The sequence below is a fragment of the Hippoglossus hippoglossus genome, chromosome 22 (genome assembly GCF_009819705.1).
Source record: "Hippoglossus hippoglossus isolate fHipHip1 chromosome 22, fHipHip1.pri, whole genome shotgun sequence".
Classification (NCBI taxonomy): domain Eukaryota; kingdom Metazoa; phylum Chordata; class Actinopteri; order Pleuronectiformes; family Pleuronectidae; genus Hippoglossus; species Hippoglossus hippoglossus.
Genome location: NC_047172.1, coordinates 11,278,469 through 11,302,960, shown reverse-complemented (window position 1 = coordinate 11,302,960; position 24,492 = coordinate 11,278,469). Strand labels below are relative to the sequence as shown.

Genomic DNA, 24,492 nt, shown 5'->3' with positions numbered 1-24,492 from the left:
CTGGAGAAGCAAGGCGGTGACATTGTCTAGAGTTGATTATAGTTGACCTTGCGTGGGGTGAATAAGGCCTTTGAAATGGCTAACCTAAACTTCAGGGAATAGGATCACGGAAAACCAGCTGAAAGACAATTGAAATGGACTTGTATTGGGAAAGGAAAGAATGGATCAATGGGGCGCTCGATAACGATTCGATTTTTTATCACAAAATTCCTACGAAGAGGAAGACGATTGATCAAACATCCCTCGTCGTATTGGCATTTCTAACAATATTAATTAAGAAAAAATGCTTAGCTGACTGGTTGATAAATCAGCCAATATTGTTAAATCAAAACAAATGATAGTTGTAAACATGATACGACACCGCTGAGCGCAAATCTACCCTTGTCCACATTACCTCAAAGTGTATGACATCCACAACATAGACAGATTCTTCCCCCCCCCCGGCATGAAATCAATCAGCTTTTTAACAAAGTGCACTCTAAAGGAAAAGCCAACCTTCGGAAAAGCCCAACAAAAGTCAGTCAAGTGATTATAAGAAAAGCTTTGATAAATGTGCATCAGACTCGCGCTCGCCATCCTTCGCTCTCTTCCACCCAGATAGCCTGACTTCACTCCCAGCGGACATCTCCACTTGGCAGAGATGCTGAATCTCGTTATTCTTTATTTGGCCCGGACCACACAGGTCAATATCACACGTGCACAGCTGCCTCGCCGGTGTACTGTCTGCAAATGTATTCACTATTTAAATTCCACGCCAATAAATCATTTAAAGCTTCGGCTGAAAATGTAATCATGTAATTGAATTTGGTCATCAATATCTACTATATACATGCACCTATACGGGGGACGCGGGGCATTTCACAAGCACGTATGAGCGCCGGAGTGGGAGGAAATCTGTCCGAACTCAGCTCAAAGTATGAGTCATAGCGGCGCAGTTATCCCTCATTATTATTCACAGCCCTCTAAATGATGAGGTTGCCGACAACGAGACAGCGACAGTCTGTTTGGCCTCAAAGGGAAAAGAGGGGAGCACGCGTGAATGATGGTTCGACTTTAAGTAAGGAGGTCTCACCTGCAGCATCATTATTTCCAGTCTGACAACAACGTTTAAAAATATGATGCGGGTCTTGTTAAAACATGGATAAAAGATAAAACAGAAACGCTGCAGGGAACGATTTTGGTGAGGCTCAAAACGTTGCTTCCCCTTTTCTGATGTCTACTTTAATTTTCTACATGTCAGGCTCAGTTAATGTCCTTAGACCTGACACAGCTTTGACAACTGTAGTGTAAACTGTGCTTAGTCCTGATGAGGATGTGTTCTGGCGTGATGTTTTCAAATGGAGAGCTTGCAACTAAAAACACTTCCTTCTCCTTATGTCAGTGTTCACTGGCTGACAAATCAAAAACTGCTTTACAACATAATTATTGCAAAAAGTAGCTGAGTCCTTGCAGGGATCGTTTTTATCGTTAATATTACTTTCCACTATCTGATGGTCAAATCCATAGCCAATCTGAATCAGCAACATTCGTGTATGACTAAAAGCAATAAGTAATGAATTAAGCTATTAATGAGGTCTTTAGCCCAGGTCATAACTGGCCCCCAGAAGTCAATAATTATCCAGATAAGAATATCTTTATTGCAAAAGTGCATACGGCAGCAAAATCATCACCACACCAAAACATTCCCCTATGGTGTAATTGCCACTGCCTGAAATTATAGTTTTCATTAAAACAAAATGTTCAAGGTTATTGATTGCTTAAATAAGACTCAATATCTTCTCATTTCAATGCCGAATGAAATTGCTTGGAATAGTAATATCACCCAACTATTGTGTGCATTCATCACAGTTACACTGCTTCATATTGTCGTCCCTCGAGGATTATTAGAGCAAAATAAGTGTATTTAAATGAGTGTAATTTCTAGGAACCACAGATCCATGCAAAAACATCTGCATGCACAGCTCAGCCCTACTCCATCACCGAGAACATTACACAATAACCAGAGTAAGGACAGACATCAAATACAGCCGCATGCTTTTGTGGAGCTCGACACTTTATGTATTTCTTCTCTGTGATACATACAGTACCTTTGGCTGCAGCTATAAGCTTTAAAAAAATAAAAACTCATGCTACATGAAAAGTTGAACCTGAGGCTCAGGCGTCTTTAATCCTGAGTCTCCAGTAGCAGCGCTGTGGCCTGATGCTCTTTACTGACTCTCCGTGCCCTGAAGAAAGGCTGCACTGGTAAAATACACAGTACATAATATACAGAGAAAACCATGGCTACAGAAAAACAGGTTACACACACATTAGGTGAAAGTATAGTTGCCGGGAGCAGGTCTGTGTGTTGCTCATGCAATTACGGGCACAGTGATTACCATAATTGCTGGTTAGACCATTTTTATGTGACCTAATCAAAAAGCAAATGAAAAAATTGGACGTAATAATAAAGTAAAAATGAACTAAAAGTGAAATACTCACTGTATAAAGCTTATAAAAAGGGTACTTACATCATTCCGGGAACCTGCAGACGGAGACCTCTGCAGACACAAGCCGTCTGAATCATGCAGGGGGGCCTTGGAAGGACTCGCAGAACAGCTCCCATCTCCGTACTCCTCTTCAACTATCTTGGCCTCAACCTGCAGGAAGGGAAACAAAGATCCCCCTTGGCTTACACTGTACTGTACTGCTGTATTGATTTTTACAAAATATTTATATATTAATGCAACTTGTTCGCATGAGCATTTAGAATCCTTATTCCGCTCAGAAAATAATCCTTTTTTTTTGGTTTTAAACTTACTGAGCTTGTGCGATGGCAGAAATAACTGAGAAATAACTTCTGTAAGGAATCACAAGTTAACAACTGAAAGAGTAAAAAGAAAATGATAGAAGTGTATTTTTTAATTCTGTTTGAAGTTGAAAAACACAGAAAGGTCAAGCTCGGCAGGAGGAGATGATGCTACTGTAGTAAAAAGGGCAGTGGCCTCTTGATAGACTGGTGGCTCAACAAATTCTCATTGGTCGAACAATCGTCAGTGTTACTTTCATAAGAAGAAAAAACCTCTACATTAATCGCCTTAAGGACAACATCAGCCAATAAAGAACTACTACCTTTTAAAACAAAGGTGTGTTTTTAACCCCCCTCCCCTTTTCATTTTCATAGACGAACACCAAAAACTATGCATAAATCCTGAAATCCTGTTTTCACAAATTCAAACTTGCACAACTAAATAGAAACGGCTCGGTTTAGCATTTACTGTTGTCAGCTCTAAACTAAATGACACCATGTCAAAGACTGCATTTTGTTGAAACCAAAAAGTCGAGGCCTTCGGGGTGAACGTATCAGAAACGGCATAGCTTACTGTAATTTGCTACGCCCAAAAACACATGAAGGTGCAAGTGCCTGAAAACTGCTGGAAGACAACTTTTTTCTTTCTCGCTCACTTCTGGCCATCGTCTCTGCTTCAGGCTAAAGACTGTGTGCAGTGAGAGCGTCGGCAGGGTGGACACAGGCAGGCACATTGGTGAGCGACAGACGCGTGCGCCAGCCAATCATTTCATTCAGTCCATTCCAATGGGTTTCGTTTATTACAGTCCTGCCAGGTCCACAAACACCAGCATTTTTATTTTCAGACAACTATTCATTTATGGCTATCGGGACATGAAGAGGATTTCAATAAGTAAGTTATAAAGAGTTTCAGAAACAACTTACCAATCCTAACTTTATTTATTTAAGGCTAATTGGGCTATCAGGTAGATTGCACTCGATGCACTGTGGCTGATTTAGTTAATCTATCATGTGCAGATGTTTTCTCTCCTGCGACCAATTGATTGGTTGAGAGTCGGTAAGATTTCAGTCGACCTAGATTTTCTTTGTTTGACTACAACCCTGATGTAGCAGCCGACACGTTTCCATCCAATCCATTCATCTCACATCAAAGCAGCTTTAAATAGCTTGTTGTGTTGCGTAATCGACATTTACACTCTGCTTCTGCTTGTCTTCGAGGCATGTTGTAAAAGTTGGAATCAGTGTTTATCTTTGGGGAGGACTCCCGTAAGATAAAAAAAAAAAAGGCCCGAGCTGTTCAAAGATTAAATGTTTAACACATCAACAGGCTGCGGTTCTGCGTGTGGTTGGTGTTTTACCTGATCAATCGGCAGGTCCACCTTCAACTGGCGGTCCTCCTGCACCTCTGCCGCTCCCGCCGTCTCACTTCTTTTGTTTTGCGCATTGAACACACTGCCCTCTGTGAAAAGTGATTAATCACAATTACCTCATCTGCTGGCAGTCGCCTTCTCATTCTTCTGCACTCTCATCCACTCTCCCCCTTCCTCTCCCTCCATCCCTCACTGCCCTCCTGTCCTCTCCCCTTTTTTCCCCTGTTCAACTTCACATGAGATCAATGTCGCTGTCCATCCATTTATTTGTTTGGAAACGGTCTTACAGACAAAAGCGCCAGAGAGAGCCACAGCTGCCACGCCACAAATATGGTCAGTCAGAGTGAACTTTCGGACCGGGGGTTAGCTCTTGACAGTGACAGGTTGCTCCTGATGCATGTGGGGAATAGCTTATATGGCAATGTCACAGCGGTTTTCTCTCCATGAAAAACAAACTCCCTTTTTTTCTGCCGCTGCTGGATCTGATACAGGGAGGAATGTGAGTAATGAAACACACTATTGAGCCTGAATCTACCTCGATGGCCTTAAGTATTTTCATTTAAATAGTAAATAACCGAGCATGCAGATTAATCAGTGATAAGGCGGAGGGAAAAATGTTCAGGAAAATAAATTTGGTTCGTAGCTCAAAGAGGAAATTACACAACTGCAAAACCATGTAGACGTGATTATATATTTCAGTCAGGTATTATTTTTGGATCTCCTACTAGACTCGCTGTGTTTAGAAAAAGGAGAAAATGATGGAAAAAGAAATCTGATGCCAAAAGCTTTGATCCGGTACCTGATGACGCTTGTGAACGCAACCTGCCTTTATTAAGTGTTCTAAGAGGGGATTTCATTCTGGAGAAGAGTCATGACTTTTATCTAACAGACCGGCCTTTGGTAAAGACTTCTGTGAGAGGAAACCACACTATACAAGCATGGTCAGGTGCAAAAAAGTGAGGCCAAGAAACTCCACTCTGGTCTGGCTACAAACGACAACATTATCCTGACACGAGCTCAACACGAGAAAGAAAAAAAAAAATTCTCTTTCAGTATGAAAAACATGGCAGGTTTCAAACTGTGGCAATTATCCAATCTATTCCACCGCATAACGTTGTTTGCGGCACAGGATGAGTCTTTCAAGTCGAGTCAGTGTATTACTGAGCACAGATGGTAAAACAAACAGCCATGAAACAACACCTACTGAATAACTAAACAGGAGAAGTAAAGACACGGCGTCTCTTTATTATTAACAGAGTATCGCTTTTAAACAGCCAACTGCTGAAATGTTCCAAACCATCAATCCAAAGCAGTGTTTTGTCACTTTTATGATCTTCTGTCAGCGATATTTGTGATTAATAACTTATTACCATTTTGATTCCCACATCAGGAGAAAATTGGAGCGATTTGTTTCCCCCCACATAGTTAGCGGGGCTTTCTGGATTCATACTCAACAAAATGGCCTGATTGAATTCATCTATGATTTAAGCCCCCTTGACGGTGTTTGAAGTCTTGTTCTGTTTAATATTCACAGAAAAGAGTCGTGTTTCTTACTGGGAGCTGTGCTCTGTTTGGACTTTAAAAGGAACAGGTTGATCATTCAAAGGAAGCTCCAGGACAAACAGAACAGTAGACTTTCTCTTTGCTCCCAACACACACCACACTTTCATCTTGCACACTCCCACACGTGCACACTTCCCCCCCCCTACACATGTACACACGCCATTAACTGTATTTGAAGCTGGATTAAATGACAGCTCCCAAAAAGTGAAGCCAAACTGTCTCCATCGCCCCCTGGTGGCTGGCTGCTGTACAGGTCATGAACCCTGCCTTAGCAGATGGCCCAAACTAAAAAAGTCTAAATATTATTTTAGGCAGTCTTCGTTTTTCCAGTAAGTTCAGTTTTAAATTGTTATTTGATGCTTTTTAAAAACAGAGTGAAAGGTAATGATTGACAGCTCAGACTGACTCGTGATTGGTCGAGCGTGTGTATCAGCAGGACCTCGCTCCATCTCCAGATTGCTACTGCGCAGACTCTGGCGCCCAATTGTGTTTTTACCACAAGATGGCAGCATTCCTATAAGGTATATTTTGGCTAGATTTCTGGATAGTGGGGGGAAGTGGAGACGTGTCATCCATCGTTATACATGTCTATGATACACAGGAGAGGGCAGGAGAGATATTTCTATAGAATTGCTCTGCTTACCCCCTGTTGAGAAGGGAACTGTGTTTCTGGACGCCCGCCTCTGTTGTTTGGTTCCGTCTGGCTTGGCCGTGTGTTTCTTCATCTGGCCCCTGGCTGTGTGCTCAGGGTCCGCGCTAAAGCCTGTGTGAGGAAACTGCATGGACAGACAAAGTAGAAGGAGAAAACAGGGCCACAGATTAAGGCGTATTTCCTTAGATTTCTTTGTGATTCATTATTGACTTTTTTTGCTGTTGTTCTCTAAAGAGGAAGAAGAAAAAAAACAGACAAAACACGATGAGGCGAAACTTGTTTCTCTTCTTTTCAACCCCTTTTTTACATTTTCCATTGACCTCAATTTTTTCTTGAGCTGATATGCTTTGTAGCTCCCCCGTGATTCCTACTGTATTGAATTCATCTGGTTCCAATACATCCCGTGCACAACCTATCAATCACTAGGGAGCGTGGCAAACTAATCATTTATTGATGAAATGGGGCAGCCATGAATTTCTAACTGCATTTGTCTTATTTATCAAGCCAGATCAAACAATGAAAATCAAAACAAGCTTAAAGGGAAAGGGAGGGAGTCGTAGGGAATAACTTATTCTTCGGCAGTAGACGGTAGAAGGTTATTGATGGAGAGGGGAGGGGAAAAAACGGGCTGGGGACTTAGTAGCATTGTGGGAGAGTGAAGGAGCAAGAGAGGAAAAGAGAGAAGGGAAGAGAGAGAGCGAGAGTTCAGAGTGATGTTCAGACAGCAAGGTACACATCTGAATTAATGCTTCCACAAAAGGCAATTTTCTTCTCACAGGCTCCTCATCCCCTCTGTAGGTAGCAAGGTGAGGTATGTCTCCCTCACAGAGAATGAGAGACACACAGATACACAGAGTGGGAGAGAGCAGACTTAATGTTTCTTTTCAGCTACAGTGCTCTTTACTGCAGCTGCCTGGCTGGATCCCTGGGCTGGCTCGGGGGATAGTGTAGTGATCTCAGGCTTCCACCAGAATACACTTCTGGCAATGGTGTTTGCAAGCTCACTAACATGGAGTCTGGGGAATAACCGCATTGTTTCTTCACTTGTTTGCTTTCTTTAATGCAGAGGCAAAGTCTGCTGATATTCGTTTGAATTTCCACAGCCGTTGGTGGGCCGAGGGAGAGAAATAAAACAACAAAAGCAGAGTGAAGTTTGTCTGGTATGTTCAGCGAAGGATGGGTTGAAATAGAGTTCACACTCCAGCGCGGTAGTGTCCACAACTACGCTAGATCAAAGACAGGAGGAGCAGTGGCACCGTCGCAGTGGTGAGCTGTTGATTCAGTTTCGTAACCTCGATTCGCCTGCGAGTGATGCGAGGCAACTTCACGGTAAAAGGTCACGATCAAAATGTATCCGAGCAGCCCAAAAATTGAGCAGCTTGTTTTCCAATGTTTACAGCCTGGTGGTGAGATGTAAATAGATTTTATTTAAATCAACACAGTTAAATCAAGAGCGTCTCACTCTGGGAGGAGAAAGCAGAGGACGACGGGTGCTGCAGAGCCAGGAGAGTACAGTACAAGCAGCAATACAAGTGGAAACACGGCAGTGGAAAAGCTGAGGTCATCTCCCCCCTCTCATTCTGCATTACATATCTACAGTACCACGTCCTGCGGGAGCCGACAACTGTGTGTATCAGGAGGCCCGAGAGAGAGAGAGAGGGAGAGGGGGACCGAGAGAGAAGCAAGTGAGTTAGTGTGAAGGGGGCTCAGGGGGACCGAGCAGCAAGTAATCTGGAGCCCCTCTCAAGTGGCAGAGAACAGGAGTCAGCAAGAGGACACTGTGATATGATAGCCAGGGGAAAACAGGGGGTCCCAACCAACTGGACCGGCCAGCTCCCAGCCACACTGGCTGCGGTATCAGTAGGAGCCACTCCCATGGCCCGGGTCCTCAGCGAGCAGACATGCTGGCAGCAGTGGGGGGGGGGGGGGGGGGGGGGGTAGTTTTCCACGGGGCATCGCTGCTTCCCCAAACCAATGACATCATCCACAGGGAAGCAGAGCAATGAGGATCAGCAGTGGCAAGTCACTGCTGATGTCAGAGAAGCGCGGCTATTAAAGGCTCTAATCAGACTCTCTGTGCTGTTTTCACAGGATGCTTAGTGTGAAGTACATTTGCGGCACAATTGCACCGCTCATTACGATTACTGTAATATGAAAGCATTGCTTTGATGCACACCATTATTCTTTTTTATCTCTGTCTCTTTGCATTCCCCTCTCCCCTATTAATCTTCTCTTTATGCTGCGTCTACCTCGGAACTTTCCACCTCATCATGTGTGGGAACACCTAGCTCAGCATATGTGCTTGCTTCCAACGGGAACACGTTATACTGGAGGGTTTCAATGCTGCACTCTGCAGAGCCGTCACTTTAGACTTCAGTGGCTGCTCCAGACCAGATGTCCCATTCAGCGGAGTCGAAATGCTCCGCTGCTGGTGCAGACAGGACGGAGCAGACGCCGTTCCCGCACGACGAGGTCGCGAGCGCAAGGTTACATTTTACACTGCCTCGCTGTGCATGTTTAAAAAGATATTTTTACGGGGCGTTTCAGACCAGACTGCTGTTGTTTTGTGAGGTCAAACTGAAATTAATGACAGGCATGACCCCACAAATGTATGTATAATCAGTAAGCTCAACAACTGACGGATCAGGACACTGTGGGCTGTATTTGTCACACGTATCTTTCCCCCTCTGAAAGCTCCTTATTAACTGGTCAAATCATGTTTACAAATTCATGAGGGATCAGGCGAAGAGGCATGGGGAGTGAAATGCAGCAGCATCATGTCTAGTGAATGACTAATAATACAATGAGCTGCTGGATGCAAAACACAGCCATAGCCCTGTCTCTGTCTCCACCTCATGGTACTGGGTGAAATGGCACAAGCTCTGGTCTTACGAGTATTGATTCAGATTTCTCATCTTTAGTGTTAGGACTGAACCTCAGCAAAGCAAAGTTTGATAACAATGTGGTTTTATTTACTCTTTTATGCCTGGATACATTTGAATATGCAGAAGAAATGATTCCATAATATTATTAAAGATATTTATAATACTTCTGAATATAATGAAAGTCAACCACATACACAGCTGGAGACAATGTTAGGGGTATTTTTCTGTGTCTAAAAAAAAAAAATGGCATCTGCCAAAGCATTGTCATCTTTCATGGTTAGGAAAATCAGATGTCAGACCCATCTCTCACAGGCCCCCCCCCCCCGCCATCTCTACCGCAACCTGCTGAGTGGGCATGTTCTCATCTTCAGCGTGTGATTTGGTGTTCATCTCAGACCCGCAGCAGCGCAATCCTCACATGGATTCAAAGCATTTCACCGTCTACTTAATCACAATACAAATTGTCCCGGTTCTGGTTTGAATAAGAGATTTTTTTTTGTGTGTGTGTTTTTTTCAGTCAGTAAAGTCCCCCTGGTGCATATGATCTGTCTATGAGGCTCACTGCACTTGATCAAGTGGGCCAGCCCGTCTCTGTGGGGATTACCCATCAAAGTGAAAAGCAACGGTAACTCAATGCCTCCCGCAGACAGTGATTGATGATAGCACTGTTTCATAACGAATTACACCCACACGACAAGTCTCGCACGTGGGAAATGTTAATTGAAATGCTGTGTGCGCAAGGATACATTTTTCCACTGTGATACAACCAAGTGTTACAACAATAAACTGAGGAGAAAATATGACAAGTTAGCATGACGCAAGAAAGACTCTCCTCACCACATCCTTTGCATGTGTTGTCTTTCTAATAGGAGGCAGGACGTCTTGACTGCAGAGAAGAGAGAGGGGAAACCAAATGTGAAAAAATACATTTTCTCTTTCCTTTTTACATCAATACAGGAATCTAATGCTTATTTGATTTGCTGAAGTGGAAACTCATTCTCCTCATCGGTCTCATACCTTTCAATTGAGTTGTTTTCCCTGATATAAGCCCTGGGGACGCACCGGTCATATGGGAGAGCTTTAAACCTTTCTGCACCAACTGCAACGTAGTGCTGGTGGTTCTCCAGTTGAGTGGAAGCGCAGACAGGCTGTCCATCTAATGTGCAAAGCCTGTGAACGCAAATAAAGAAATTGCACAACATCTTCTAATTGTTTCAACTATGCTTTATAAATATCAGTGTCTTACTGGTTGCATTTAATGCAGGCATATTTTAAAATATCCATTAAAGCAGTGTTCACCTATCAAGCAGCTTTAGATGAATTACAGTGAGCACATCACAACCCTCACGATCACTTATTAATTAGAGAAATCTTTCCACTCTGCTAATGCATTTAAACTGACAGGAAAGCCTCCACTAATCATTCCTTCATCCGTATTAGAGAAGCTGAGTCTCTAGAGCCACGATATATGACTGTGCATGATTTTCAATAAACTGCCGTTATTTGAAAAGCATAATGAAGAGCATCATTTTTGTCATGGAAAAATGTTTTAAAATACTTTAAAATATGTATTCTTTAGAGTCCCTGTTAAATGACTACCTTAAAACAATATAGTGCGGTAGACATCACCTGTACACAGCACCGGTGCGAAGATGCACTTTCTCCGTCACCATGGCTAAAACATTCTCCCAGCTTCTGAGAGTGTACTTCGGGATCCGTATCCGAGCTGGAGGCCCCAAGACGTCCCCGTTTGTAAAGACACTAAGAAGCACAGCAATGTATGAGACACAGAGTGAATTCAATATATATAAATTACATTCCACAACACAGAACATCTTTAATAACTTAACAACTTTAGATCCAGCTGAAAATCCATACTCACTTTATTGTGCAAGACTCATCCGCAGTTCTCTTCCAGCGAGCAGAAACTACTATTCTGCTGTGAACAACAGGTTGGATCTAAAAAAATACATAAATAAAATGAGGGAATATACTCGTATATCACCTTTTACTGGGACAGTGATCCCCATGACAGTAGGACCATTAGGGGCTGTTACCCCCAAACTGGGAGAGTGGCTCCAGCAGATCCCAGGTGTAGGATGCAATTTTTCTTTTTTCAAAATATGTATATACTGTATGTCTATAGTTTTTTTTTTTCGTGTCAGGTACACAGAAGTACCCAGCACTCATGTTAAGTTGCAGCATTCCATCAACAGTTCAACTAAAAACTCTTCCTTTATTCCAAAACCTCATTGACATACATCAGCCGAATAAATCTGCTTTCACAAAACTTCCCTTCTCTTCTCTTTTATTTTAAAACACGTACTTATTATGCCTAGCAATATGTTTTGTATTACTTCAAATCATTTTAACTTTAAACTGTATTTTATGTCTTTTAACTGTTTGTGTGTGCACACAGGTCCTGGGAAATGCAATTTGGCTCCACTGTTTGTTTTACAGATTCGGCTGGAATGACATAAATACAATTGAAACTTTACGGGCACAAAATGGGAAACACTTGATAAAGAGCAAAACATTTTAGAAATCTGATGTTGATCAATTGTGTTATAGCTCCTCACTGTTCTTCCACAACGAATAAGAAATATATCGATATAGATTGAACATTTGTTAAATTGCTAGTGATGAATATGATATTGTTTTAATCCCCCGACCTGATTCATATATGCATAGGGAATTGCTTGAGTCACTTTCAATGTACTCCAACTGATCTTTTGTGTAACATCAGCACTGTAGTGTTTGGTCCCAGTTACACCCCACTGAGGAAAAACTCCTTATCATACATCTATCACATAAAATATAAAGTTTGAAGTTAATTTAGTTCATTTCAGTGGAAAGAAAATCTAAACATTTAAAAAGGGGGTTTTACCTGTTGTCTTTTCTTATTCTCCGGCTTCTTGGTTGTGATCTCGCTGTAGCTGGAAGTAAAGAGAATGAAGGGAGACATATGTTAGGGACAGTGAAGTTTCCAGACTGGAGCTCACTTGCTAAACGAAGGCACGAGTTCAGGGCCCAGATTGGAGCTCATCCTCGGTAAAGACCTGTTAAAAGACCCCCCCACACACACAAACACACACCTCACATCAGCCTGGTACCTACTCCAGCATTTTAAACTGCTCGTTCCCGGCGGCGACGTACACACTCCCGTGCTTCAGCTCGTCCAGGCGCCGAACGTTGTGGCCCAGCGCCGGCGTGTAGAGCCTCCGGACGGCGCCGAACGGAGCCTCCACCCCGCGGGTCACGGAGGTCAGGAAGCCGTCAAAGGTCGACACCTGCCGCGGGTTCACCGCTATTTTCCTTCCCGGAAAGAAGGCGTCCCCGTTCCGGTAGACTCGTACTGTTCTGGTTGGAGGTGCGTCACCGCTTCTGCCCGGTGTGCCCGGCATACTGGGACCTGGCTAACAGGAGATGTCTAAACAACAACAAACAATGATGGCGATGCCCGCTGTCAACTGTATATATATGTCAGGTTTGTGTCCGGAGACGTAACAGGAGATAGCAGGTGACATGGAAACCAGTTCCTCCACACGACAGGAGCAGCATTAAGAAACCCAACCTAACTGTGAGCTAGTTAGCACCTTCCCTTTGTTTGATGCTAACTTTAATTTGGGGCTTGGTTCCATAACGTAAGCGTTTCCAAGGCAACGAGCCAGCAGGAAATAATGAATGTACTTATCAGTGACTTTAACTGCAGCAGATTCGACACGTAGGCCCACATCACATCGTAGCTTGTGTTCATTTGATTAAAGTATAAAAAGGGTAAAGTTGTGTATTTGATTACGTATTTAGTTGTGTTGAAATGATCATAATGAACTTTAACTCATAGCATCTTAAACAAATTTGTTAACAAAGTGCCTTTACAGCAAAGCAAGACAAGTAAATATGAGAGAAATAACAATCAGCAGGATGTGACAAGGAGGCCGGACAACTACGTTTAGGTGGTCAATTAACAAATACAGAGCTATGTCACAGGAAAACATAAAAGCAGTGATATGACGATACCAATAAATAAGTAAAATTACTGGTGAAAAGAAAATGATAACAAACAGGACATCACACGAAAGCAAGTCTATAAAAATGGGTTTTTAAGAAGTGATTTAATAGAAGTCACTGACTCTGCGACCCTTATCTCCTCAGGTAGGTCGTTCCAAAGCCCAGGGGCCCTGATGGCAGAAGCACGGTCACCTTTAGTTTTCAACCTGGACTTTGGAACAGCCAGCAGCCTCCACCTGAGGATCTAAGGCTGCGTGCAGGCACATAAGGGGGGGTCAACCATTCTGTGATGTAGCTTGGGGCCAGACCCCAGCGTGCTTCCAATGTGATAAGTAAAATCTTAAAATCAATTCTAAACTGGACAGGGAGCCAATGACAAGCAAGGATCAGGGTGATGTGATGCTGCTTTTTAAATGAAATGTCTAATTTCCTCTCTTTCTTTGCTACATGCTGGTTATTTGGGGACTTGGTCAGTGGCCCATATCTTTTTAACTCCGGGACTTCCATTCAATGAACCAGATTCATCATTCAGAGATGATGTGTATGTCTAAGACTGCCTTTTGCACCATGGGCTGGAGGTGAGTTTTTATATTTTAACATAACCTCATTATTGCTTTAAAGCTGAAATTATTTATTTTCGTCATTTGGGAACAGAAAGATTTGAATGTAAATATGCAGCCACCAGATCGGGTATATATCCTACAACATATGGCATAAACAACTCTGCCAACCTAGTTTAATCTTATTGGAATTTAACTCTCTTCACTATTTATTTAAATTGTGTGCAAGCAACTTTGTGCTGTATATGTGGAGGCTGTCAATAAAGATGTTTCAAGCCGTTGATACACACACGCAAATTCAATTTGCTTGTATCCGAGCAGGGTTGAAGTAAGCCTACTTTATCCTCAGCACAAACATTACCCAACTGCCTTCTACCAGTTCTATCAAAATATATGGGATATGATGTGAAATACTGCAGAGAGAGACAAATAAGCATTTTTTTTATATCTCAAATATCTTAAAATATGTTGTAATATTTGTGTTTCTATCAAATTTCTTGCATATATTTTAAGTACCTGCACCGTTATAACTTTTTCCATTCATCAAAAACTAGACTTTACAAATTATTACTTTCATTTTACTTTATAGTTTAATGCAAGGAATTTTATACGAGCACAGGCTTAAACACCACTGCTACAGCACAATTTTGATAATTCCACGGTGGATATAGGAGTCTAGGGGTCCAGACATCAAATCCAGGTTGTGATTTTTTTCTTTTCTTATTTTCCTGCTCTGTCTCCATATCTCCCACTCCCAGGCCGCTCCTCTCACCACAGATTATCTGCCGGTCCACTGTTAGACAGCGCTGTCCAAATTGTTTACCACAAAGGTAACCAGAGATTGCACCAACAATGGCACCTAATTGGTTTAGGCCAGACAACTCCTGGTCAATTAAATGCATAATTCATCTCTGCATTAATTATTCATTTCTTTAGGGACCAGTTCGGGGTTTTATGAGGAGAACTGCATCGTGAATATTCAAATTCCTCGTCTTAGAGGGACGCAATATTATCTCTGCTGGGGATTCCCATCCCCAAAAACAATAGCAGCCAGGGTTGTAAGACAACTTCTATTAATCACACAAATGAACCATGGAGGATTTTCAAAGAAGATAATGTCCTACCAACCTGCGGTGTGTAATGTCTTGTTTTTCTCATTCAGCAAACATTGAACCGTCGAACAATTACCGAGTGTAATTAATTCATTATTATTGTCAACCCTCTTGTGTTAAGATGAGACATTATTTTTTTAATAACAGTCATGTCTGTACTAATTTAACTTCCTATAAAAATCCACGCATCTCAGTGTCTGTTTCTCTGTTTCTGGGATGTCTCTGCCTTAGATCAATTTAACAATTCCTTAGAAGCAACATTAATATCGAAAAAATGTCCGACAATTAAATGTAGTTAAAAACACTATCAGTTAAATCTCATAGTTTTAGAGTGAGTGCATTATTCATCTTTCTCCAGTGCATCTGAAGTGCGGGGTGTGGTCACCCAAAGAGATGATTTCTGGGTCTTGTCACATGGAGGACCAGGGAGTAACGGTGGTTAATACTCCTAAAGGTCAGTGTCACCCATTTTAAAGTCTGTAATCACTGCTGCTCCAGGGTCATCTAGTCAACACTTGTGATCAGGTTAAAGCTAGAAACTGGAATGTGGATGTTTTAGGATGTGAGGTCACTTGGATGTAGTCACACTGCTGCCCAGATAATAAATGAGTTTTTTGTGCTGGGGAACTTAAAGGTTCAGTGTGTAGAATTTAGTGACATCTAGTGGTGAAGTTGCATGTTTGCAGTTGAATATCCCTCCCCTTCCAAACATGTAAGAGAACCTGTGGTAGCCTTCAGTTGTCATAAAGACTCAAAAGGATTTAATTTAGCTGCTTTCTTTTAAACAGAACCGTGTTTAGTGTTATTAGTAACAGTTGTGCCACTCTGTCAAGTCAGACATGTCTGATGTGAGAAGCAGCCAATGCCACAAAGCACACATCCCTTTGTCAGAGAGTTTCAGTACAACACAGTTATTATCTCAGGGGCAGAAAATAATGTACAGACACTCTCTTTTTAAAATTAGTAGTGAATGTTTATTGCACAACAACCACCGTCTCACTTGTTATACAAAAGTGAACATTACATTTGTTTTCAATTTCTCTGATTAAAAGCAATGGTTTCCAATTTCCTGCAAATTCCACAGCCCTCTGCATTTTCTCATTTGCCTGGTTTGTTTATGACTGTAGCAAATATTGTTTAGTGTATAGTTTGCATAACATAAAAACTATTACACCAAGGTTATTACCCTGCATGCTGCCGGGAACAGTGGGGGTTCACAGTGTATGAGTTTATGGCTGTGCTAAAAAGTAAAAGAGAACAAAACCTCATGTTGTTATGTGAGTTAATAAAAATAAATAGCTAATTAGACTATGGGAAATAAAAATGGAAAAATACAAGTTTGCACGACTTGCACGTCATTTTGTCATATTTACACATAGATACATCATACAGATATATATATTCTTAACTTTTGTTGCATTATATTTATCATCCCTCAGACACTGTCCTTGTCAAATTCACAGACAAAATACATGGTGGGCTGGCACGCCACGTCAGTCCACTCTCCAGAGGCCACCATCTCAGCACAGTCTTCATCGTCGTAGGCGTTGTTGGGCTCTCCTTTCCTCCATTTGGTGAAAGTGGTCATGGGAGAGCGATCCACGTAGGTGAAAACGCCCTCTTGGTCCCGGTCATGAATACCAATGTAGACCCTGCTCAGGCCCGCCTCAGAAATGTACCCCGCGACGGCCGCGTTGGCTCCCTCATCCTTGGGCATGACCAGGTGCCCTCCCCTCGTCTGACAGTAGACCTCGGCGTCGGAGTAGCGTTTCTCCTCCTTCACCAACAGATAGACTTTACTGTCTGTCTCTTTTATGCCAGCAACAGCTGCAGGGGAGGGCAGTGCTGAAAAATGAGCACTTGTATTTCTATAAATTTCACATTGACATGCCCAGCATTTGCAGTTTTCTTTAAAGATAACAAGTAAAGCAAAGGAAGGAAGTCAGATAAGAAGAGTCACAAATCTTATCTAAGCAAACAATCACTTGTGCTAAGATCTTACCATTTTTAATGAATTTCAGTTCAGACGATAGCTGGGCCACGAGAATGTCCATTTCTCCAATCATGTTCCTCATTGGTGTGCACTCACATGGAACACCTGACAAGAAAGAGATGTAGGGATTTACTACGTAACTCGCTCTCAAATTCCAACACACGTGTCTGTTTAATCCAGCTACAGTCTGTTTGACAAACTGAATAAGATAATATCTCACCTGGATCTCCATTAGGGCCCATTGGACCTGGATCCCCCAGGTCTCCTTTCACCCCTGAAAAATATCATTATTTATAAAACATGAAATAGACTTTATACACTATATAGACATGCCAATTATATTATTCCTTATATTTGCTGACTACAATGTGTATAGATAAGGTATACATATATTCATATATATTCCTATTTTTATTCTATTGTGTACTTTCACTTGCTCTCTTGTCGACCTTGTTTTGAGTAGCTGCTGCTGTAACAAGTGAATTTTCTTGGCGGGGGATCAATAAAGTTGATCTCATCTCAAAACAACAGTACAATACTATAATACTTGTACATTTAATTCCAACAGCGACATCTGCTGTGCATTAACACATTTTGTAATGACCTTTCATTCCACTGGGGCCCACTTTTCCGTAACGTCCCATAACTCCTTTCTGTCCATTAAGCCCAGGTCTGCCTGAAAGAAAGATGGAAAAATCCATTAAAGTTAATTTACTTCCACTTAGTTACGTAAATGAAAAGGATGAGTCTGTGGAATCTCTTTTAAAAGTGTGAGCGCACCCTCCCCTCCTCATTAAGGTCTTCAGTAAACACTTGGATTCTGCAAATCCTTTCCCCACCAACCTCTCACCCAAACGTAAACACTCGACCATCTCCGGGTGGCCTGTTAGCGTATCAGCACATTATCAGGCCTGAGCAATGTGAACTTTACTCTAGTTTTTTTTTTTGTTGTTGTGTTGAAGAAACGAGGAGATGTATAAGCTTGGATTCATGGTAAATGTTTTCCTCTGCCCTGAGAAACAAAAGATTCTGTCGTCATCTTCCCCTTTTTGAAAGAGCAGAGAATATACCGATTTCTCCAAGTGGTCCGACTCTCCCCGGTCTGCCCGGTGCTCCTTTTAGTCCTTTCTCTCCTGGTTCTCCTTTTGTATGAAAATACAGAAAAAAACAATCAGAAAAATATGAAGACATACTTTGTTTGTGTTCACGTTGTATTGTGTTTATTTGAAGAACCTTTGAGTCCAGGGACGAGGATCTGAACAGTGCAGGGATCCTCCGTATAGTGCTGCTGTCCGTGAGTCGTCTGTATCGGTAAGAAACTCATCATGACAGACATTAGTATCATATGTAGAAACCGCTTCTCTCCTCTCATTCTTCTACATGGACTGGTCAACAGGCTAGACTGGAGAAATTGAAGAAATTAAGAAAATACGGATTAGAATTAAGAAATGTTAAGACTTATTCATAAAATAGCGGAAGTTTGACTTTAGATATCACCCAGTAAATGCAGAATTTAGGACTGATATAGTGGAATATTTTGTTTGAGTCACAAAACTGTTAAATAAAATTATTAAATAAACCTGTTGTCCATTACATTCATCATTAATTTCATAATTACCCCCCAAAAATACATAAACATCTACCACACGTTTGGAGCTACAGACTTTTTATAATAAGGAAGACACATCAAATCATACTTGTCATACTAGATGAATTCATGCTTGATATAAACATCTGTTCACGAGCGCCATGAAAGCCACATCCAGTCATATTTACTCCAAACAAAGACCTGTTCAGCTTCATTTTGATAATATTGGCAGCAGAAGTAACTAGACATAATAACAAGTCATTAAAAATGACTAAACTGAACTGAATTAGAAAATGTGGACATCCTACCTGTAGAGGAACCTCCCAGACAGAAGGAGAAACGTATTCTCAGCGTGCACGGACTTGCAGGAGCCTTGAACAGTGGTGGACACACAGAAACATTTCATGTTCCTCCGCAGGCAGCACAGAATGTGTGGGATAAACAGTTCACAGATAAAGTCCAAAGCAGCTGGGGCTCCACAGATAATTGGCTGGGAAAACCGTTGAGTGATTGACGGTGGAGGAGTCTGATAAATACACTGACTGAACTGCAAAGTCTATCAGATCTTTAGACAGGGAACGGAAAGATATTACAAACATTTGAAGAGAATAATTTTCATAGGCCTGTATCATGTATTGCTGTATTTATTTCAACAAATAACGTGGCTCACCATGGCTTACATACCTTAAGTTCACTTTACCATTGCTTTGCTTCAGTTTGTGTGAGTTGCCTGAACTTGTGTCCACCTCTTCGTAAATCTAATTTTATTTCGGTTGCTGCACTATACTGCAGTTCTCCTGATGTATAGGGTCTGTGTAATTTAAAAAAGTGCCACACTGCGTATCTGTCATCTTATATGATTTAATTTTAATTAAAAATTAATGTAGCCTAAATGGATGCACACAAATAAACAAGACGATAAACATAAATCGAACATTAAAGTTTAGATTTTTGCTTTGCAAAGCTTTGCAATGGAATATGAGACACTCTACAAAACTCTTACAGAGGATGTATTTATTTAGTTCTCACTCAAATAAGTTACTTAACAACCTAAGTTGTATTGTGTGCACTATAGCTGATATTTGTGTATTGTTCATTTATTGTATTTCTCTGACAATTTCTGTTGTTTGTCTTTGTACCTAAGAGTTGAGTCATCATTTTCTAAGACGAGACTACAAACATTTGTAATCCTTCCATTTAATGTCGAAAACATTTATAAAATATGCTTTATATGATTTACTGTAGTTTATTTTTGTAGGTGGAGTTCTGCCACTGTCATTCTCCCAGAGTGCACTGGGTTCCTTGTGATGATCTTCTCTCCAGTGCATCCCATCCCTGCTCTAAAATGTTCTGTCTCTTCCTGGGGGAGAGTTTGGGATCCGGCTTTAGATGCCCTTATCTGCTTCTCCCCAAACGCACCACATGATGGAGCCATTCTCCATGCAAGCACCCTTTGAAATAAACAAATGCTCTGTACCAGTTCTGTTTCTTCATTCTATTTTATTTGCAATCCAGATTAGATGATAATCATAAAAAATAAGTTTGCATCCTTGAAAAAGACTTCATAGTAATTTAATTGTTATGAATTTATATAATTCAGATTCTGAAAATGAACTAATATGGTGAAGTGGAAACATGGAAATATCTTTGACTTTTCAACTTTTGAACAGAAATGTCAGGTTAAAGTTTTCATGCTGTCATCTAGTGTGTGTAATCAGATAGGGTCAGATGAAGGAGGATCAAATGTCCTAATTAGATTTACAAACCCTGAGGCTGCTTTCAGTCGTGGATCGAGTGTCTCCTTCAAAAAAAATCCCCCCCAGAAGTTTTGGATTACCTGCTTTTCAAATATTCATGAGTCAAGGCAACATTTGCTGTCTTTTCATTGCAGCCAGTTACGTAGTCCAGTGGGCACTGAATTTATACTGTAGCTCCTGTTTTATAATGATTAAACTCATAATAATCATGTAAACATTTTACATTTGTGTTGAATCCTGCCTGGGTGCAAGTACAGATGCACCAACGACTTGTTGCTTTGAATATCTTTTCTTTCTACGCCGTATCAAATTTTAAACTCTGACCATGTTTCCAAAATTGGACCAATATGCTTACAATTGTTGAACATGTCACATGTCAAATAACTTATGGTGATTAGACTTGCCACCACTTTACCTGTTTTTAAATGATTTATTTCTATAGGAAAGCCTTTAAAGGCCTGGTTTTGATAGATTCAGTTTGTTTTTAATATTTCTTTATGTTACCTTTCTTAATTTTGTTTTGTCTTGTTTAGTTCTGTGTTGTTTTATTCCCATGCATTTAGTAAAGCATGCACTTTATAACCTGTTTAGATAAGTGTTATACAAAAAAAACTATTGTTATTATCGTTATTATTATTTTGACCTTGCTGTAATGTTAAGATAAGATAAGATCATCCTTTATCAGTCCCACAATGGGAAAATTACCAATATTACAGCAGCAAGAGTCAAAAATAGGCATCAGTAGGTAATAATAAGTAAAATGCAATACTTAAGTGTAAAGATAATAACATTTAAGTGTAAGGAAATGTAGAAAAATATGAAAGGAATACAAAATTGGTAAAACAAGAAAGAAAATACGTACAGTGTGAGAATATGTACAGTGAATGGATTCCACATGAATCTACCTGACACGTAAACTTACGAGCCGCACCTCAACGCACCTTCCAGTCCTGGGTGACGTCACCTGGCTGCGCTCACCGCGGCTCCAGCGCAGCGTGACGTCCAGACGCTGCTGCTCCATCCTGTCCCGGGCTGTCCCGTTCCGTGCCGCGCTGTCCTGTCCTGTGCTGTCCCGCCGCAGGAGGAGAGACACGCCGAGAGGAAGTTGGACTTTACGGAAAAAAACAACAGCGAGCAAATCCGCATGAGGGACTTTAAACTTCCTGATCCGCACCGAGTGAAGGACACGAGTCGTAAGTGCCGAACGCTTCTGTCCCGACTTTTGTAGTGAATAGCAAAGAGTCAGCTCCAGGTACTTTGTGTTATTTGCTCGGTTACATGTATGGATGGAGGTGGGGGGGTGCAGCTGCTGCAGCCCTCTACTTCTAGTACTTGTAGGAGTGTTTATTTACTGTCTGAGTCTCACAGTGCTTATTATGGCTTATTTCTAAGGGGCTTAGTACCGTCAGTCTGGGGTTAGTCTGTATAAATGCACTTTGATTATGAGGTTATCTTCTAATGAGTCTCAAAGCTACAGGAAGCTCAAACAAATTACTGTTTGGTTCTAAAGTAGTCTCCGGAATAATTATATTAATAATACAAAATAAAGTTGATGTATTTAGCACTTCTCATAACACAGTTACAAGGTGGCTTACTAGTTTATAATGAAAAAGTAAAGACAAACAGTAGGAAAGTGTCAAAAAGTACATGATAAAAAACTATTTACACAGATATATAAATATAAAAGGTAGGGCTGGAAGATATGACCAAAAATAGTATCAAGATTTTTAAAAAGTCATTAAATATTGATGCTCATCATGATAAGTTTCACATTATGAGTTTAAAAACTTGAGTGAAGGTTGATTTGATAAACATTTGATAAATATTGTTTACAGATGTGTTATACCTCCTCACTGTGTTAAGTATTATATCAAAATATATCTTTTGTTATATTTCCATTGATAAAATATATATTGTGATAATTATTGATATTGTTTGATCACCCAGGCTCTAGTTTCAGATGTTTAATGTTTTCCCATTCGGTTCATTTCATATGTTAAATTATTTACATTATTTAAATTCTCGTGTCTCTAACCTGCTGCCACATCCTAAACATCCCACATTTAAAAAAGGTGCACCTCCGACCGTGTGACCTGTGTGCATGTCTCTCTTTGCCCTGTTGACCTCCACATCCAGTGCTTTTCCCCCCCATGTCCCCTTCGCCTGCCAGGGAACAGGAAGCAAGAGGCAGGAAACGAGAGGCGTGTTTGTGTGCGGCCCTGCTTTGACTCAGAGCTCCACTGTATTTTTGTATGTGTTTATGTTTCCTACCTCCTCTGCACTGTGGTTCTCTTTCTGTTTCCCAGGACACATGACGCCATTTAATACGCTGATAGCTGACCTTTTTTTATATGTGAGGGCTTAGATCCCACATGTAGCGTCTCACCTCTCTGTCTGGATTGGGGTCAAACGCTAAGAGGATTTGCGGCTGCGGAGTCAGTTACTCATGAGGGATTGGTCTCAGTGTGGTTGAGAGCGGCGAGCGACGCCTCCGCTTCGCAGGTGCAGACTTTCAGGACAGACTTTTAAGGGCATCACCCTGTCTAAGTGCCATACCAGATTGTTTTGGGGGTTTGCCGTGAAAGGAGCATGTGGATCTCTGAGGGTTTGGCTCAGGGAGCAGAGCCGAGTCTGATGAAGACGGATGTGTTGTGTGCGGAGCCATGTTTGCAGCAGACTGTATAGACAGCATGCTCCTAAACAAGATAAAGATTACTCCTGATCTTATGGCAAGATGAATGCTGTCATGTAGGCCTTTGTCGCTCGTGTAGATTTGAGCTTTGCTGAGATCTTGTAAACCAGAAGTTGGAAACTGTGAGAAAACACTGTTGTTATCAGCGATCCAACAAAGACACTCAGGGACCCCACAAGCCTTGAACTCACACTAGAAGGTTGAAGATAACAGAGAACTGATCTTGTCCTCCCTACTTCTTGCCTACATGCATGTTTAGATGTGGTTTAAATACAGGCACACATTGTGTAGTTTCATCATTAACAGTCCTACAGTATTTGATAGTCAAACGAGTATCACTACAAATTTGCAAATGCTAAAAAGGAACGTGTCTCAGTTTTCTCAACCTTACGAACAAAACCTTTTCCATTGTTACAGAAAACTAAGTGACAACACTGATCAGATTTGTGTATTGATCTCTGTTGACAAGAAGCTTCTAGTACAGATATTAGAAGCAACACATTGCATTTACATCTATTCATGCATTTCGCTTCTCACAGTTGGATTTTCTTTTCGCTCTTGTTTTGGCCTTGACAGTAGCGTCTTGCTCTATGATATAGGATCTCTTATCCTGGCCTGGCTGCTGGCCTCCATAGAGAAAAAGGCACAGAGTGTGAACCTAAGATTATTGCTCTAACAATAGATGAGCCATAGAGCAATAAACTGAGATAACAGCAGATTCTTTGTCTCAAGTTACGTTCACTTTCTGTGGAAGCAGTTTGAACATTCGGCCTTCATTTGCATTTTATTATTATTCCACTGAAGATCATTCATTTATACTATACTATGGTATCATTTGTTTTTCATTGGCAATAGTATTTGAGATGGTTCCTCATATCATCCTGTTTTCTTCTGTCCAGGAACTAAGCATTAGAGGGGAAAATATAAAACATCCTTACAAAGTCCTTCTAGTGAAAGGCCTGATGGGAAATATCAGTTTTGTACTGACAAAAGTCCACAGTGGGTATTTTCCAGATGTAGGTTTATTGACCAGACGAGACACGAGCTTGATAACGAAGCAGTAAAGGTCTGTCTCATGTTCCATTAAAGGTTCAGTGTGTAAGATTTAAGTGAAAGGGATCTATTGTCAGAAATAATATAAAATAATCCTAATGATGTTTTTACTAGTGTGTTTCATCTAAATTGTACAAATTGTTGTTGTTTGTTACCCTAGAATGGGGCTTTTATAGTTTAGGGGAGGGTGAAGTGAGGGTATTCCTCAGCAACATGCAACTTCGCCACTAGATGTCACTAAATTCTACACACTGAACCTTTAAGTAATGTAACTTGGAAGGAACTCTCTGCTGTTCAGGACTTAAACAATTGTTGAGCCGTTTTACTAAGAAGATATAATGTGAAAGTAGAAGTAATAACACTAAAGATGTCGTATAGAAAGTTATGAATAATGCAAGATCTCGATTTAGAAAGACATTAAATAGTGATGGTCAGTACAGGTTACCTCTGCAGTGCTGGCTCCAGCAT

General features: G+C 41.1%; 3 protein-coding genes and 1 long non-coding RNA gene across 15 annotated transcripts in view; 2 read left to right on the top strand and 2 right to left on the bottom strand.

Annotated features, from left to right (window-relative positions):
• The window catches only part of LOC117755968 (doublecortin domain-containing protein 2), a 151,573-nt gene extending 137,725 nt beyond the window's left edge, over positions 1 to 13,848 (bottom strand). For 6 of the 8 annotated variants that reach the window (XM_034576192.1, XM_034576187.1, XM_034576189.1 and 3 more), the window contains exons 1-10: positions 13,719 to 13,848; positions 12,376 to 12,628; positions 12,146 to 12,194; positions 11,141 to 11,217; positions 10,888 to 11,019; positions 10,276 to 10,428; positions 10,096 to 10,144; positions 6,365 to 6,497; positions 4,147 to 4,247; positions 2,511 to 2,639 (exon numbers count right to left, since the gene is read on the bottom strand). In XM_034576192.1, the coding sequence (XP_034432083.1) occupies positions 2,511 to 2,639; positions 4,147 to 4,247; positions 6,365 to 6,497; positions 10,096 to 10,144; positions 10,276 to 10,428; positions 10,888 to 11,019; positions 11,141 to 11,217; positions 12,146 to 12,194; positions 12,376 to 12,628; positions 13,719 to 13,776 (1,134 nt within the window). In that variant the 5' untranslated portion in view covers positions 13,777 to 13,848. Of the gene's footprint in view, positions 1 to 2,121; positions 2,411 to 2,510; positions 2,640 to 4,146; positions 4,248 to 6,364; positions 6,498 to 10,095; positions 10,145 to 10,275; positions 10,429 to 10,887; positions 11,020 to 11,140; positions 11,218 to 12,145; positions 12,195 to 12,375; positions 12,896 to 13,718 lie in introns of those variants that run through there. The other 2 variants (XM_034576195.1, XM_034576190.1) reach the window with 2 other exon arrangements.
• On the top strand, positions 13,716 to 19,992 carry LOC117755970. Its single transcript, XR_004612705.1, has 3 exons — positions 13,716 to 13,847; positions 16,405 to 16,544; positions 19,912 to 19,992. It is a non-coding gene; the product is annotated as an uncharacterized LOC117755970 (long non-coding RNA).
• colec11 (collectin sub-family member 11) lies at positions 15,893 to 19,885 on the bottom strand. 3 transcript variants are annotated; one of them, XM_034576196.1, is made up of 7 exons: positions 18,831 to 19,885; positions 18,168 to 18,331; positions 18,005 to 18,076; positions 17,539 to 17,610; positions 17,155 to 17,208; positions 16,944 to 17,039; positions 15,893 to 16,786 (listed from the first exon to the last, which is right to left on the bottom strand). In XM_034576196.1, exons 1-7 carry the CDS (start codon positions 18,926 to 18,928, stop codon positions 16,377 to 16,379), a joined length of 966 nt encoding a protein of 321 aa, XP_034432087.1. In that variant the 5' UTR covers positions 18,929 to 19,885; the 3' UTR covers positions 15,893 to 16,376. The 3 variants fall into 3 exon arrangements, with proteins under 3 accessions (XP_034432087.1, XP_034432088.1, XP_034432089.1); XM_034576197.1 differs by having other exon boundaries at positions 15,893 to 16,768; positions 18,831 to 19,883; XM_034576198.1 differs by having other exon boundaries at positions 18,168 to 18,336; positions 18,831 to 18,942.
• Positions 19,993 to 21,252: 1,260 nt separating the features above from the next.
• The window catches only part of myo6b (myosin VIb), a 37,133-nt gene continuing 33,893 nt past the window's right edge, over positions 21,253 to 24,492 (top strand). The window contains exon 1 of one of the 3 annotated variants that reach the window (XM_034576181.1): positions 21,253 to 21,472. The gene's annotated coding sequence lies outside the window, so the exon portion shown is untranslated. The remainder of the gene's footprint in view (positions 21,473 to 24,492) is intronic. The other 2 variants (XM_034576182.1, XM_034576183.1) reach the window with 2 other exon arrangements.

Excerpts from the sequence above, each read along its gene's own strand:
- colec11 (XM_034576196.1), bottom strand. The coding sequence starts at position 18,928 with ATGAAATGTTTCTGTGTGTCCACCACTGTTCAAGGCTCCTGCAAGTCC. Across the intron at positions 18,077-18,167 it reads CCTCGTCCCTGGACTCAAAG|GAGAACCAGGAGAGAAAGGA; the intron begins GTTCTTCAAATA and ends TTCATACAAAAG. Across the intron at positions 16,787-16,943 it reads ACTGAAATTCATTAAAAATG|CACTGCCCTCCCCTGCAGCT; the intron begins GTAAGATCTTAG and ends CTCATTTTTCAG.